At 31.3% G+C, this 15599-nt stretch overlaps 3 protein-coding genes across 3 annotated transcripts; 1 reads left to right on the top strand and 2 right to left on the bottom strand.

The window, feature by feature from the left end:
- Nucleotides 1-1478: 1478 nt before the first annotated feature.
- LOC106759092 (pentatricopeptide repeat-containing protein At4g19191, mitochondrial) lies at nucleotides 1479-3513 on the top strand. Its single transcript, XM_014642105.2, has one exon. It carries the CDS (start codon nucleotides 1536-1538, stop codon nucleotides 3489-3491), a length of 1956 nt encoding a protein of 651 aa, XP_014497591.1. The 5' UTR covers nucleotides 1479-1535; the 3' UTR covers nucleotides 3492-3513.
- A 3915-nt stretch (nucleotides 3514-7428) lies between these two features.
- Nucleotides 7429-9398, bottom strand: LOC106776638 (cytochrome P450 CYP736A12). Its single transcript, XM_014664149.2, has 2 exons — nucleotides 8412-9398; nucleotides 7429-8172 (listed from the first exon to the last, which is right to left on the bottom strand). The coding sequence occupies exons 1-2, from the start codon at nucleotides 9282-9284 to the stop codon at nucleotides 7549-7551; spliced, it is 1497 nt and encodes a 498-aa protein (XP_014519635.1). The 5' UTR covers nucleotides 9285-9398; the 3' UTR covers nucleotides 7429-7548.
- Nucleotides 9399-13088: 3690 nt separating this feature from the next.
- LOC106774477 (cytochrome P450 CYP736A12-like) lies at nucleotides 13089-15291 on the bottom strand. The gene is made up of 2 exons (XM_014661487.2): nucleotides 14216-15291; nucleotides 13089-14114 (listed from the first exon to the last, which is right to left on the bottom strand). Exons 1-2 carry the CDS (start codon nucleotides 15128-15130, stop codon nucleotides 13488-13490), a joined length of 1542 nt encoding a protein of 513 aa, XP_014516973.1. The 5' UTR covers nucleotides 15131-15291; the 3' UTR covers nucleotides 13089-13487.
- Between the last annotated feature and the right edge of the window lie 308 nt (nucleotides 15292-15599).

The raw sequence follows: 15599 nt of genomic DNA, 5'->3' as shown, positions 1-15599 counted from the left end.
TTATAAAGATTATTTTTAATTTTAGATCCTTACAATAAAAATGTATTTTCCTTACAAAAAATATGTTTAAAGAATTTTATTATTTCAACAATTTATACTCACTCGTTTTTATATTTTCAAAATTGAATTTCAATTTTGTTTTAAAATAGTCAATGATTAAAAATAATTGTATATCACATCAATTTTTTATCTTTATAATATAAAATATATTATAAATGTCAAAATGGGTTAGCCAACCATTGACACAGAAAAGAGAGTCAAGTCATGTTTTTGAACCCATCAGTCCAGAGGAGCTTAACCCGTCTACAACTCGTTTAATATGTTTTATTTCTTATTTTTTGTTTTACTTCATCATTCTCAACGCCCACAACACAACACAGAGAGATGAGAGAGTTGCCCTACCATACTGAGGAAACATAACATTTCTTCCCATATACAAAACACACTACATACTCAAAGAGTCACAACCCACACAATGTCACCTAACTTGTGAGCCACCATTACCACACAAACACGTTGCAAGTGATCATCACCATGTGAGATCGAGAGGAAGACTACGACCACCACCACAAGAGATTGAGAGGAGGTTCACGACCACCACCACTAGAGATCGAGAGTAGGGGAGCAACCACCACTATATGAGATCGAGAGGAGGCGTGCGCGACCCACGCACCATGCATGCTACATGGTACAAGAGAGAGCAAGATCAAGAAAGGAGTCTCCATAGTGACAAGGTGACCCACAATGGCCTTAACTATGATTTCAGGAGTTGCCATAATTTTTGCTAATTGAAATTTCTAGTTGTCCTAATTTTAATGGATTGAGATTCTTTGCAAATTTAAATTTTTGCAGCATGAAATAAGTTCTTAATGTAGAGATAAAGATAATTATGATTAGGAAGAAGAAAATAGTGAATGGATTCTATTTGTGATAGATGGTAAAAAAATTATGGGTGAACTAATGAAGGAATGGATAAAAAGTTGGCCAACCCATCTAATGACGGGACAAGTTCAATATTCCAAAATTCTTTTCCATTTAGGCTAGTCTGATCTAATTCGATTTTGAAAAATTAAAATCCAACCAAACCTAAAGTAATCATAGGAGTCCATTTTAACACCCGTTATACATATTTATTTATTATAAATTTTAACCATAACATAATTCGTGCATTACAAAGTATTTATTTAATATAAATTTAATCTTATAAATAAATATTTATTTGCAAATTATATAGGCTAAAATAACTATGTACATACATGTTAAAATTAATAAAATATTCTTTCTAATTTCCTATTTTGAATAGGTTCTTTTAAGAGTATTCGAGTTATATCTACCCTTCTCATTTTTATGTCCACATTTATTTTTTAATTTTATCATTTAGATAAAACTTAAAAGCTTATTTTAAATTAAAGTAATTATTTTTTAATTTTATTATTTAACTGACTGTTTTTAATTTTTTTTTTTCAGACCGTTTATGAATGATGTTGTTTTGTTGGGCAAACAAGTGTTGCTGGAAAGAACCTCAGCAATGAGAAATGGTAAGACATTACTGTGGTGGTGTCACTCCATGCATCAACCGTTCATGGACCCTTTTCACTTGGAACTCCGAAATAAGATACCTTGTGAATCAAGGTCATGCCCACCACGCTCTTCTTCTCTTCCGCCACATGAAGCGATCTGCCCTCACACCCAACAACTCCACCTTTCCCTTCCTCTTAAAAGCATGCGCCAAACTCTCCCATCTCCTAAACTCCAAGATCATCCATGCTCAGGTCCTCAAATCCCGCTTTCAATCCAACATTTACGTGCAAACTGCAATGGTTGATATGTATGTCAAGTGTGGTCAGTTGGAAGATGCACACAATGTGTTTGTTGAAATGCCCGTCAGGGACATTGCTTCTTGGAATGCAATGCTGGTGGGTTTTGCTCAGTTTGGCTGTCTTGATAGGCTGTCTTATCTTCTACGTCAGATGAGGCTTTCGGGGATTCGTCCTGATTCAGTCACTGTTTTGCTACTCATTGACGTCATTTTGCGTGTGAGAAGTCTGACTTTTCTGGGTGCAGTTCATTCCTTTGGGATTCGAATTGGTATTCGTGATGATCTTTCCGTGGCTAACACTTTGGTTGCTGGATATGCCAAGTGTGGTGACTTGGGCTCGGCAGAGACAGTGTTTGATGAAATTGACGCTGGTCAAAGGTCTGTTGTGTCCTGGAATTCTATGATCGCAGCATATGCGAAATTTGAAAAGTATGTCAAGGCTGTTAATTGTTACAAAGTGATGCTAGATGGTGCATTTTCCCCAGACATTAGCACAATTCTCAATTTGCTTTTGTCATGCGTGCAACCTATGGCACTGTTTCATGGTTTGCTAGTACATTCTCATGGAGTTAAGTTGGGTTGTGATTCTGATGTATGTGTGGTGAATACTCTTCTTTGTATGTATTCCAAAGGCGGGGATGTTCAATCGGCAAGATTTTTGTTTGATTGCATGTCTGACAAAACCTGTGTATCATGGACTGTTATGATTAGTGGGTACGCTGAGAAAGGATTTATGAGTGAGGCATTGACCCTGTTTAATGCAATGGAAGCTTCTGGTGAGAAACCGGATTTGGTTACTGTGCTTGCTTTGATTTCAGGCTGTGGCCGGACGGGGGCGCTTGAACTCGGAAAATGGGTTGACAATTACTCTGTCAACAAAGGATTAAAAGATAATGTTGTAGTGTGTAACGCACTAATTGACATGTATGCCAAGTGTGGATCTTTTAATGATGCTAAGGAGGTCTTTCATGGCATGGCTAACAGAACCGTCGTCTCCTGGACAACCATGATTAGTGCCTGTGCTTTGAATGGAGATGTTATAGATGCTTTGGACCTATTTTTTATGATGTTAGAAATGGGGATGGAACCAAACCACATAACATTTCTTGCTGTTCTCCAAGCTTGTGCACATGGAGGTTTACTAGAAAGCGGATTGGAGTGCTTCAACATGATGACACAAAGGTATGGCTTAAGCCCTGGTATAGAACATTATTCTTGTATGGTTGATCTTCTTGGTCGTAAAGGACATCTCACAGAAGCTTTAGAAATGATTAGAAGTATGCCTTTTAAAGCTGATGTTGGCATATGGAGTGCATTGCTCTCTGCTTGCAAACTTCATGATAAGATGGAGATGGGTAAGTATGTGTCTGAACAGCTATTTGAATTGGAGCCCCAAGTGGCAGTTCCATATGTGGAGATGGCTAACATATATGCATCAGCCGAAATGTGGGATGGAGTTGCAGATATCAGAAGGAAGATGAAATATCTTCGACTGAGGAAATCTCCTGGGCAGAGTATTATTCAAGTGAATAGGAAATCTACTGTATTTACAGTTGAGGATAGGGAACACCCTGAAACCTTTTACATATATGATATGCTAGATGGCTTAGCTTCCCATTCTAAGAAGGGACTGCTAGGTTATGCAGAGGAGATTGTTGAAGGTTGGGAATGAATGCAAAAAATATTAATAATAATAAAATTACAAAAGTAATAAAATAATAATAATAATAATAATAATAATAATAATAATAAGAATAATATCATAATTAATAATAAATATTAATTTTTCTACTACAAGTCAAGGATCTGTATCTTTTTTCACTTTCTCTTACTTTCACCATTGTGGAAACCTAATTTGTTACGGAGACTTTCTTCTTTCACCAATCCATGCCTATGCACTCTATTGCATCCACCTTTATTTTGGTCATGTAACCTAAAGTCTTTTTTAAATTTGAAATTTGAATTTAAAATTGTCAATGATGAGCTATGATGCCTTCTAATTGAGTCCAAATCTGAATGCAACGTGTTACAATTCTTGCCTCAATAAGGACATTAATTTTATGATATGTATTAGCAACAATTTTATCAGAACTTTGTATTTGTATTGGTATTCTTATTTCGAATTCATATTTTATATCTTTAATGTTTTTGTTAATTTAATATGTTACAATTCACTGTACTTTAGTTAGTTTATTGTTGAATCCTATAGTATTTAAGAACAATATATAATGAGGTCTTTAATGTTTTTTTAGTAGTTTTGTTTTGTGATATGCATTGTCAACAATTTTATCAGGGTTTTGTATTTATATATTGGTATCCTTATTTGATATCTTTAATGTTTTTGTTAATTTCATATGTTATAATGATGATTATACTTCTCTAAGTAACAATATGTAATGTGAGAGAATATTTTATTTCTCAATATAAAAGGACAATGATTTATGCATTGTGTAATATGTGAAGATAATGATTCATTATCACTTGCAAATGTAATGTTTCAAAATTAATGTTTATATTTTGTTATATTTGGTGACTAAACCAAAATTTTTTCATTATTATATTACTCTTCTTCTTAATAATTATGTATGATGGTTTATTTTAATTTTTTAACTTAATATTTAAACTTATATATTTGAACCAAAATTTAGTAATTATTATTATATTTATATGTTTTTATTTTCTTTTAATTATTTTTCATCGTACTTTTTTAAAATATTTTATTTTTATAGCTCTTAATTATTTTATTTTATTTTCATATAAAATAAAATATATAAAAATTATTTTGTATAATATATATAATATTTTTATTTAATTTTTGAAAATTCATATTTGACTTAAATTACTGTACGATTTTGGTTTTAGTCCCTCCTTCAAACTAAGGTACAATTTAGTCTTTCAACTTTAGAAAACTCTGGTTTTAGTCCTTTTTACCAAAATTTTTTAACTTTATTTGCTGTTTCAAGCACGTTTCATTATAGCATTTGGATTGTTTACACTATTTGACATATTTTTGCTTCAATGTTAACTGAGAAACGCATTTGAAACAACAAATAAAGTTAAAAAAATTTGGTAAAAAGACTAAAACCAGAGTTTTCTAAAGTTGAGGGACTAAATTGTACCTTAGTTTGAAAAAGGGACTAAAACCAAAATCGCCCCAGAGTATAAGGACTAAAAACATATTTAACCCTTTAAAATACTATGTTACGCTAGTTTATTTCAGTTTTATTATATTTTTTATAATATAATTCATAAATATGAATTTTTCCTTTATATATATATATATATATAAGATTATTTTAAAATTACATTAACATATATTTTATATTTTTATTATAGTATTTTTAATTTATATCAATTAACTTATAAATATTATTAATTTATATAATTTTTTTAATTATAAAACCTAAAATTAATATAATATTATAATTTTAAATATCCGTGTGTTACACGGGTGTAAATACTTTAATATAATATTTGAGCTTGGTTGTCGACAAGTATCAAGCTTGCAAACCACTTTTTCTTTTTGGTACAATTTTTTTTTCTCCTTTCCCATTTAATCAAACTTTTTATCACTTGATTCTATTCGTTTTCAGATTTTTTTAATAATGATATAAATTACATTATTCCCATTTAGTAATGGTTTTTTAAAAATAAATAGTTTCTGATTGTTTAGATTTTGATTTTAACATAAATAATTATTCTTTTATAATATTTACACTAAATTATTGTCATTTATAATCAATAAATATCATAATAATATTTTACATCACCAACCTATCACTTAAAAATATTATAACAAAAATATATATAAACCGTTGATAAATTTTATAATTTCCATCTGTTAACATAAAAGCCATAGATGTTTTAGATAATATACATATTACTCACATAAGTCTTCATTCTAATTTATTATTAAAAAAAGTAAAAATAATATTTTCACAGTGGTGCATTTAATGGGTAAATGCTAGATTAATTTACGGTTTAAATATATATGTTTTAGTTTTTCTAAGATACTTGAGTTTTTTTAATTTTATTCTTATAAAAAGTTATATATATTTGTTTTAAATATTTTTTTTAATATCATTAAAGAAAGACTTTAGTAGTGATGAATTTAAAAAAAAAAAAATAGGAAAAGTTTTACCTTCTAATTTTGTGGTCAAAACTATCACTTTCAATAAGAGATGAGATCGATGTTATTGATCATTAAGGAATGCATAATTTTACTCAGATAGTACTTAAATTCAATCAATTGTTACACCTAACTATATATCAATTAAAGTTTTTAATGGTTGGTTAATCATTTACTGCTGCACTATGGCAACAACTCTTTAAAAGCAGAAAAATAAAATGGTGATCCACCACCCATCAACTAACCAATTCTCAAAATAGACAAAAAGATAGCGACCCCACATATTTTTTTTATTAAAAATGAAAATAAATAAATATCTATTTAAAAAAGTAAAAAAAATCTGAGTATTATTTTATTAAAATATAAAAAAATGAATGCTCATTTTAAATTTAAGAAAAACGTGAAGAATGTAGATTCTCTTATATTTTTTTTATAAATATAATTTAACATAAATGTAATTTTTGTCTAATAAATATTCAATGACTTGTAAGTACATCACTACAAAATATCTTTTTAATCTACAAAATTACCTTTTAAATTTTCTGTTGTAAAAGAATGACTTTAAATAAATGATAGGAATATTTGTTACTAGATATTAATAGTATTTAAAAAAGTTGGGTCAACATCGGTCCCTACGACATTAAATGGTAACGTGTTGTGAATAACCATTGATAAGATCAATAAGAAAGTTTGATAAAGAAAATCATATTTAATTAATGTTGGGGATAAAATTTAGAAAGGAGAGGTGAAAAAAAAAATGTGGAGCTTTTAAAATAAACAAAAGGAAAAATAAATTGTAAAATGAGGTAAAAAAAGAAGGATTATAATAAAATTGAATAGAAAATATAGCTTTATTATTTTTTATGAAAATTATATAAAAATAAGCAAGGAGAAAGATGTGCGTAATACATCGGCAGTCATAAATAACGGAACTCTGACGAGACAAACAGATATTTTATGCTCCCGACACAAGTTGAATAAAAAAAAACATGATTCATTTAAATTTTTTACATTTATTTAATATTATATTTTTTATTTTTATTTTCTTCTTTTTTTAAAAACTACAAAAATTTATATTTTTAAATCATTTTATTTTTATGATATGATCATTTTATTAATGTACCATATATTTTTATATCAAAATGAATATAAAAACATGATATCGTTATTTTAAATAAAAACATTAATATATAAAATATCCCATTAATCAAAGGTTATCTTTTGGGATTTTTTTTCCGATTATTGACATGACCTTTTTTTTTTGTTATTTTCTCAGTTATAAATTGTTGTTTCATTTATCCCAATTGAAATAAAATATACAAATATATCACGTCACTGTATTCAGTTGAATAATTAATTCCATCGTTTTCACTTAAATAGTTTCTATTTAATTATATAAATTTTCATGATAAAATTTATTTATTTTTAAGTAATGATAAAGAAAACAGTTTGTATGTATGCGGAAGTCTCGCTGCAAAACTTGAAAAAACAAAGGAAGCCATTGCAGGCATTTACTGCTATGAATGTATAGAGAGAAATGAGAAATTACATTTATTACATATGTAAAGGTTTTCCTTTTATTCATTGAAGTTTTGTTTGATCAATCAGTGAGACAGTGAAGGCGTTGACTGGGAATGGCAAGAAGATGATTGGCCCTCGGCATGGAGAGTCCAAACTCCTCTGTCATGTCCAACTCATATGGTAACATGTTATTTGGAAGCTTCCAATCAAAACAATGGACAACTTGTGCCACTGTCTGACGAACCAGAGTTAGAGCAAGTTGCATTCCTGGACAGCTTCTTCTTCCAGATCCAAATGGTATCAGCTCAAAGTCATGCCCTTTTAGATCTATGCTGCTTCCCTCAAATCTCTCTGGCCAGAACTTTTCTGCATCATCCCAAGCACTTGGATCTCTCATAATAGCCCATGCATTCACTATCACCTTTGACTTTTTAGGAATGAAAAACTCTCCAACCATGCAATCTTCCCTTGACTCGTGTGGTATCAGCAACGGTGCCACTGGATGCAGCCTCATGCTTTCCTTTATAACCATGTCCAAATACTCTAACTTCTCTAAGTCTGATTCTTCCACCTTCCTCTCCATACCCACCACGCTTTCCAGTTCCATTTGGAGTTTCTTCATCACCCTTGGATTCTTTATCAGCTCCGAAACTGCCCACTCTATTGCTGTAACAGAAGTATCTATTGAACCAAGCAACATATCCTTTTTCAAATAAACAAAAAAGCGTGAAAGAAGAGTCAGAGCATCAGTCCAACTGATATATATATGGCACTGTGAATAAGAAAAGAAAAGATAGAAAACTGATATAGTCAACTGTAATAAGGACTTTCGGGTGGTTTATGTAAAACATTTGATCTTTTGCTATGTAAGTACTAAGCAAATGTTTGAGTTTGATGTTGAAAGAAAGATGTCCGAAAAAACAAAAAGACTGAACCATTTACCAGCAATATGGCTTTGATATTGGGTCTTTCAACGCAGTACTCCGATTCTTCAGTACCGAGTAATCCCAACATGACGTCGACAAAGTCCTTCAAGTCGTTCTCCCCCTTCTTTGATTCAATATGCTCATCGATGATTTTGTCAAAGAATTCATCGAAGATTTTTCGCAGCGCCTTCATTCGCTTGATTAGCCCTTGAAGGTCAAGTTTACCGATGTAAGGAATGTAATCACCTATGTTAGGAGTTGCTGCCAAGTACATTATCTCTGTCATCACAGCCTTGAAACCCTTCTCATCCAAGTCCTGGTCCATGTACTTCTTCCCTAAAATCATTCTACAAGCAGTGTCTGCAATGAGTGCTGCAACTCTGGCACTGAGATCAACCACAGCTCCATCCTTGGCTGCCTCTCTCAGATGCTTCACCAACAGGTCTAGTTCTGCATCCCTGAGGGGTCTAAAGGAGTTAATTTTGGCTTGGCTTAGCAATTCTAACGTGCACATCTTACGCGTGTTACGCCAGTAAGAACCATATTGAGCAAAAGCTAAGTTCTTCTGCTCCCAAGCGATGTACTTTGCAGCTTCATGAGGTGGTCTACTGGCATAGATAAGATCATGGGTCTTGAGGAAGAGTTGAGCAGCTTTGGGTGAAGAAACAACTATGGTGGGCACAAAACCCAATCGCATGTGCATGATAGGTCCATATTTTAGAGCTAGTTGGTGTAGATCACGATGAGGGTGTTCCCCCAACATGTGAAGACTCCCCAAAATAGGAAACCCTTTCGGACCAGGTGGTAATAACCTCTTTCCATTTCTCTTCCTTCTTCTCCATAGCCACAGGTAAGTAAGAAATACTGCAAAAACTGGTAACCAGATCATCCAAGCTTTTTGCGATATTTCAAACTGTACTGCTCACAATAGCTTCATTCTATGCCCCCAACAAAAAACAAAAAAAGAGCAACTTGGATTAAAAGTAACCAAAAGGGTTTCTTTAAACTAATAAAGACGGTGACACCAAAGTCCCCACGTGGGTTTATATAGAATAGAGCAGTGACACCTTGCTCAAATAATTATAATTATATTATTTTTTAATTTAAAATCATAATATATATTATTATAATATTAAAAGTGGTGTGAATAAATCAGTGTTAAACTAACTTTTTCCAATATAATATTGGAAATATCGTTTTCGAAAAACAGTACATGAAACTCCGTCTTAGACACGACTTCTTCTTTTTTAATTATAAAAGAAATTAATTACATACTTATTACATTAAATATTAAGTAAGTTATATATATGAAAAATAAATTTTTAATATATTTAATTTTTTTACATTCATTTAATTTTATTTATTTTTTTCTAAAAAAATATAAAACTTTATATTTTGTAATCATTTTTATGTATAAAATTACGTCATAGTATCGATATTTTATATGTAACAAAGTTTGTAAAAAAAATGAATTAAGTTGATTTCACACTGTCACTAGTGTAATGAATGATTATGACAGGTTATCTTTGACATTTGAAAGCAATTTTCAGACTGGAGTATATTCTAGCGAGCGGTCATATATATCTTTAAAATAAAAAAAAAATAAAAATTATTGATTTGGTCATAATATTTGTTTCGGTTGGCATATTTGGCCTCATCATATATCGATTTAGAATAGAAAAAATGTCCAACATCGTAGCAGTCCACGTAGCTAGAGGTTTCTTCTAGATTAATTTTAAAAATTATTTTCTGTTTTTCATCAATTTGTTTTGTTTTTCTCAAACTTTATAAAATTATTTCACATATTTACACTTTAAATATTGATCCAATTTTTTTAGGAGCTTTTCATGGTATTTTGATGGTTTGAAAAAATTTCTAGGTCATTTGGATATCTTTTCAACTTTACCCTATAGTGTATGAATAATGTATGAACAACAAACAAGTTTAAAAACCGAAAACGAAATTTTATCAAAACTTAAAGCTAAACTAACCATAAAGATGGGTTCAGTGCTGAAATAAATCATTGCACTGATGAGGGAAAAAGATTATCGAGAAAAATGAAAGAGTATTTGTACATGAAACTAATCGGTCAAAATGAATAAAAATCAACCCTAAAACAGTTCATCAACAAGAATTTGTGTAAAATAAAAGAAAAATTACCTGTTATGGTTACTTAAAGCTTAGTTGTAGCAGATAAGAAGAAGAAGTGAAGAGAAAACAAAGAAAAAATGTAAGAGGAAACTCTATTATTTCGCGAAATATAACCCTAAGACACCTTTATGGCATCGGTTCAACTACGAATCGTTGCCTAAACCCTTCTGAAAAAATAAAAAATAATATTTTCAAGTGAATATTTTGAAATTTTTTCAAACTTTATATCTCGGTTCGCGGTATAACCGAACCATAAAGTCCTCTATGGTATCGATTTTCAAAATAACCAAGGCCATGGGGCTGCCAATTGAAAAGTCAACCTGCAACGTCAGGACCCTATGACAGTGGTTCTGAGAAAGAAGACAAAAGTCATATACAAAAAGTTTGTCAATTTTGCAAGACACTATGACAGCGGTTCTACAAAGAACTGAGGTCAAAAGTTTTGTAGAAAAAGCTTTTCAGTTGAAAAGTCTTAAATTGTCAGTTTTGCAGGAACCTGTGGTAGTGGTTTTGTAGAGAACTGAGGCCAAAAGTCCTGTATAAAAAACTTTTCAGTTGAAAAGTCTTAAATTGTCAGTTTCACAGAACCCTATGCCAGCGGTTCTACAGAAAACCGAGGCCAAAAATCCTTTACAAATATCTCTTCAAATAGATCTTTGGTTTCCTCTTCTTAATATTATTTGGTGTACATATTTGTATAAAAGTTTTGTCCACAAGGATATGGTTATCTCCAAGTCCATAAAAGACTTGTTGGTGTTGATATTTGTACTAAAGTGTCATCAACGAGGATGTAGATCATCCCACAAGTATATATGTAAAAGATTGATAGTGATCATATTTATAGAACTGTCAGAATGAACTATTCAATCTAAGCATCACAGGTAGGTCACTTAGTTAATTAACTTAATCTGACTCAATTATTAACAAAAATATTAACTAATAATATTAAAACATAAAAAATAATAAATAATTAAATTAATTTCATATTACTAAAAGAATATTACATGGTACAAAGGCTAACATTATAAAATGAAACTCTTAGGGTGATCACTATCGAAGTGATGTAACTCTTCTTACAAAAATCCTCTTCTGAAGAGGAATAGAATAATTCGAAAAAAGATTTAAATGTCAATTGTATAGTTGAATTAAAAAGTCACCTGAATTTCAAGAAAAATATTACATTAAGAAAGTGATAATATATAACATCATAACACAAAAATATATGAAAGATATTTTCAGTGAACCAACCAACCAGTTTAAAATATAAACTAAAAAAAATTATGCAGTGCACATGTAGGGTGTTGGTGCTTATAACTGACATTGACTTACATTGATTGAGGTGGTTTTAAGGGTTGGTGGAGATGTACCAGATAAGGGTGTCTTGTTGGGAAACGTCGAATTAGCTTTTGACACTGCATTCAACATAAGAAATCAGAGTGTTGGGATCTTAAATTAGGAGAAATATAAAACAAAAATAGATACTTATCAAGATAATTTCAATCTTTGGAGTAGAATGACAGAACAATCTTTTTTTAATGATTTTTTTACTTCACGTCTTATTTTTATTGCTGCTTGATAAACAATGTACACGTGTCACTAAAGCTGTGAAGTATGAACACAAAATAAAGAGAAAATCTAAAGTGATTTATAGTTGAAAGATCGTATACAAGTTAATTTATGTTCTTTTTTTCTCAACTAATCAAAGTACGCTTCTGCTTAGTGTCTAGACAATTAAGAATTGTTTTGCTAATGAAAGGTGGTTTTATCTAATTTAATAAACATATTAAAAAACACAATTGAATATGATCTTTTAAGTTTTTTATTATAAAACAATTTAAATTTACATTTATTTGGATCATATACAAATATTATAATTAAATGTCAATAGTTTAGTGTGCTGATTATTATTTATCATTTTGTTATTATTTATTATATAGTTATCATATTTTTCATATAAATAATATTATAATAAAAACATAGATCATGATTCATGTTGATCTTATAAATACAACTGGTATTTTTCAATTAATATTAATTTTATAAACACTTATATTCATTTACACATAAATGTTCCAACTCTCTTGTTAATCTTTATGTAGAAGAGTTTTCCGTAAAAGAATATTCTCCTTCTTAACCGCAAGAAATTCGTTAACCTGTTATCAAGAACGATGAGGTCATAGTTAAAATTTTATTATCTACAAATCCACATTCAAGACTACAGTAAGACCCAAATAATTTATTGTTCATTATTAATAATTGATTTGTTTTGGACTAAGAGACTTTTAACTTTTAACTTTTGTACATACAGATTGAATTTATATGGATATATAAATTAGAACAAATTGGTAATGCATTATACTATTTTTTTTCTTATCTCTCTCATACATTGGATATGTTAGTTTAAAATCTATCGATTATATAAATTATACATAATGTTTGTTTCAATGTCATGAAATAAAAATGTCTTTTTCTATGCATAGCTTAATAATGTAAGAGAAGAAAACGATGAGAACCCTTATATGCTTATTTACTCGCATGGAAGAATGCAAAATACCATGATAATTAATCATAAAGGAGGAGACAAAAAAAAGAAAGTGGTGGACAAAACATGGATCTTAACGGGGTCTATTCAATGGCCGTATTAAGCATGGATATTAGACGCCAGACCAGACTCCACTAATGACTATGCTAGATATTAGACGAAGACACTAGACAACCCTAAACTTACTTTATTGGTTTCAAGAGTGTGATGTAGATAATATTTATTGTGAATAAGGGAAAGAGTGATATACTTCCATAAATCATATTGAAAGCAACCTAACAAAATGCAAGGAAATTTTATTCCCTAATTACATCTGAATGCCACCGTACAGATTTTTCACGAAACCGACATTTAATGGGTGATGGGTGACGTTAAACACTAGTGAGCATCTTTCCTTTCCTAACAACCCCTTTCATGTGAAAGTCGATAGGTAGGAATGGCAAATAGATGATTAGCCCTTGGCATTGTGAGTCCGAACTTCTCTGTCATTTCCAACTCATCTCCCAACATGTCATTTGGCAGTTTCCAATCAAAACAATGAACAAGTTGAGCCAATGTCTCACGAACCACGGTTAGAGCAAGTTGCATTCCTGGACATCGCCTTCTGCCAGACCCAAATGGTATCAGCTCAAACTCATTCCCTCTAACATCTATGTTCCTTCCTTCAAATCTCTCTGGCCAGAATTTCTCTGGTTCATCCCAAGCACTTGGGTCTCTCATAATAGCCCATGCATTCACTATAACCCTTGATTTTTTAGGAATGAAATAATCTCCAACCATGCAGTCTTCTATGGACTGGTGTGGTATCAGCAAAGGTGCCACCGGATGCAGTCTCAGGCTTTCCTTTACAACCATGTCCAAATACTCTAACTTCTCTAAGTCTGATTCTTTCACCTTCCTCTCCATACCCACCACGCTTTCCAATTCCATTTGAAGTTTCTTCATCACCCTTGGATTCTTTAGCAGCTCTGAAAATGCCCACTCTACTGATGTAGCAGAAGTGTCCACTGACCCAGCCAACATATCCTGTGCCAACAAAGTGTCAAATAAGAGTAAGAATATGACAAGCAGATGTAAAAATCAGTACAAGAGCAAATTAACTAGCCAAATGTTTTCATTTTTCTTACCATCACTATGGCTTTAATATTGGCACGTTCAATGCGGTATTCAGAATTCTCAGTACCATAAAAGCCCAACATGACATCCACGAAATCCTTTGTCTTGTCTTCTCTTTTCCCTGATTCCATGTGGTCGTCAATAATTTTCTCGAAGAACTCATCGAAGATTCTGTGAACCACCTTCAAGCGCCTAGTTATCCCTTGAAGGTCAAGTGCGCCGATATAAGGAATGTAATCTCCCATGTTAGGAGTTGCTGCCAAGTACATTATCTCTGTCATCACAGCCTCGAACCCTTTGTCATCCAAGTCCTGGTCCATAAACTTCTTCCCTAAAATCATTCTACAAGCCATGTCTAAACTGTACTTTGAAACCTTTGCACTGATATCAACAGCAGCTCCATCATTGGCTGCCTCTTTCAGAAGCTTGATCAACAGGTCAAGCTCCTCTTCCCTCATGCTTCTGAAGGAATTAATTTTGGTTTGACTCAGCAATTCCAACGTGCACATCTTGCGCATGTTGCGCCAATAAGAGCCATATTCAGCAAAGGCTAAGTTCCTCTGCCCCCAAGAGACGTATTTTTCTGCTTGATAACGTGGTCTACTGGCGAACAGAAGGTCATGGGTCTTGAGGAAGAGTTGAGCAGCTTGGGGTGAAGAAACAACAATGGTGGGCACAAAACCTAAGCGTAAGTGCATGACAGGTCCATATTTTTGGGCCAGTTGATGCAGATCACGATGAGGATATGCTCCCAACTTGTTAAGACTTCCGAAAATTGGCAACCCAGTGGGACCAGGTGGTAAATTATCTACCTTCTTCTTGCTTCTGCAAAGCAACAGAAAAGCAAGAGAAGCTAAAAGAATTGCCATCAAGATCATCTTATCTAATTGGCAGAGTTCAAGTAAGAATTGGATAGCAGTGTGCATCTTTGCTTCCAAAAGCAAGAAGGCTTTGAGGAGTTGGATGGTGTTGAAAATATGATGAGAACTAGAGTACCATATATATGTGCTTTATGGATCACATACACACTTCAACGGTGTTAATTCTTCCTTATATCTGCCTTGCATTAAAAAAGCGGTGTTAATTCTTCCTTATATGTTTTAAAATATGATGAAATAAATATATTTGATAATATTAATTATGTTTTTCTATTTATAATTGATACTATTAATTATGTTTCTAATTAAATTATATTTTTTTCTAATTTTGTCAATTAATCAATTATACATAATAATTATTAAAAAAATTTCTTATTAAAATTATTCTCGATTATATGTTTTCAAATATAATGAAATAAATATATTTGATAATATTAATTATGTTTCTAATTATAATTGATAGTATTAATTATGTTTTTAATTAAATTATTTTTTTTCTAATTTTTTCAATTAATTA

This window comes from Vigna radiata, chromosome 1 (assembly GCF_000741045.1).
Source record: "Vigna radiata var. radiata cultivar VC1973A chromosome 1, Vradiata_ver6, whole genome shotgun sequence".
Taxonomy (NCBI): Eukaryota; Viridiplantae; Streptophyta; class Magnoliopsida; order Fabales; family Fabaceae; genus Vigna; species Vigna radiata.
Note: the sequence above shows the minus strand (reverse complement) of the source record. Positions and strands in the feature narration are given on the sequence as shown.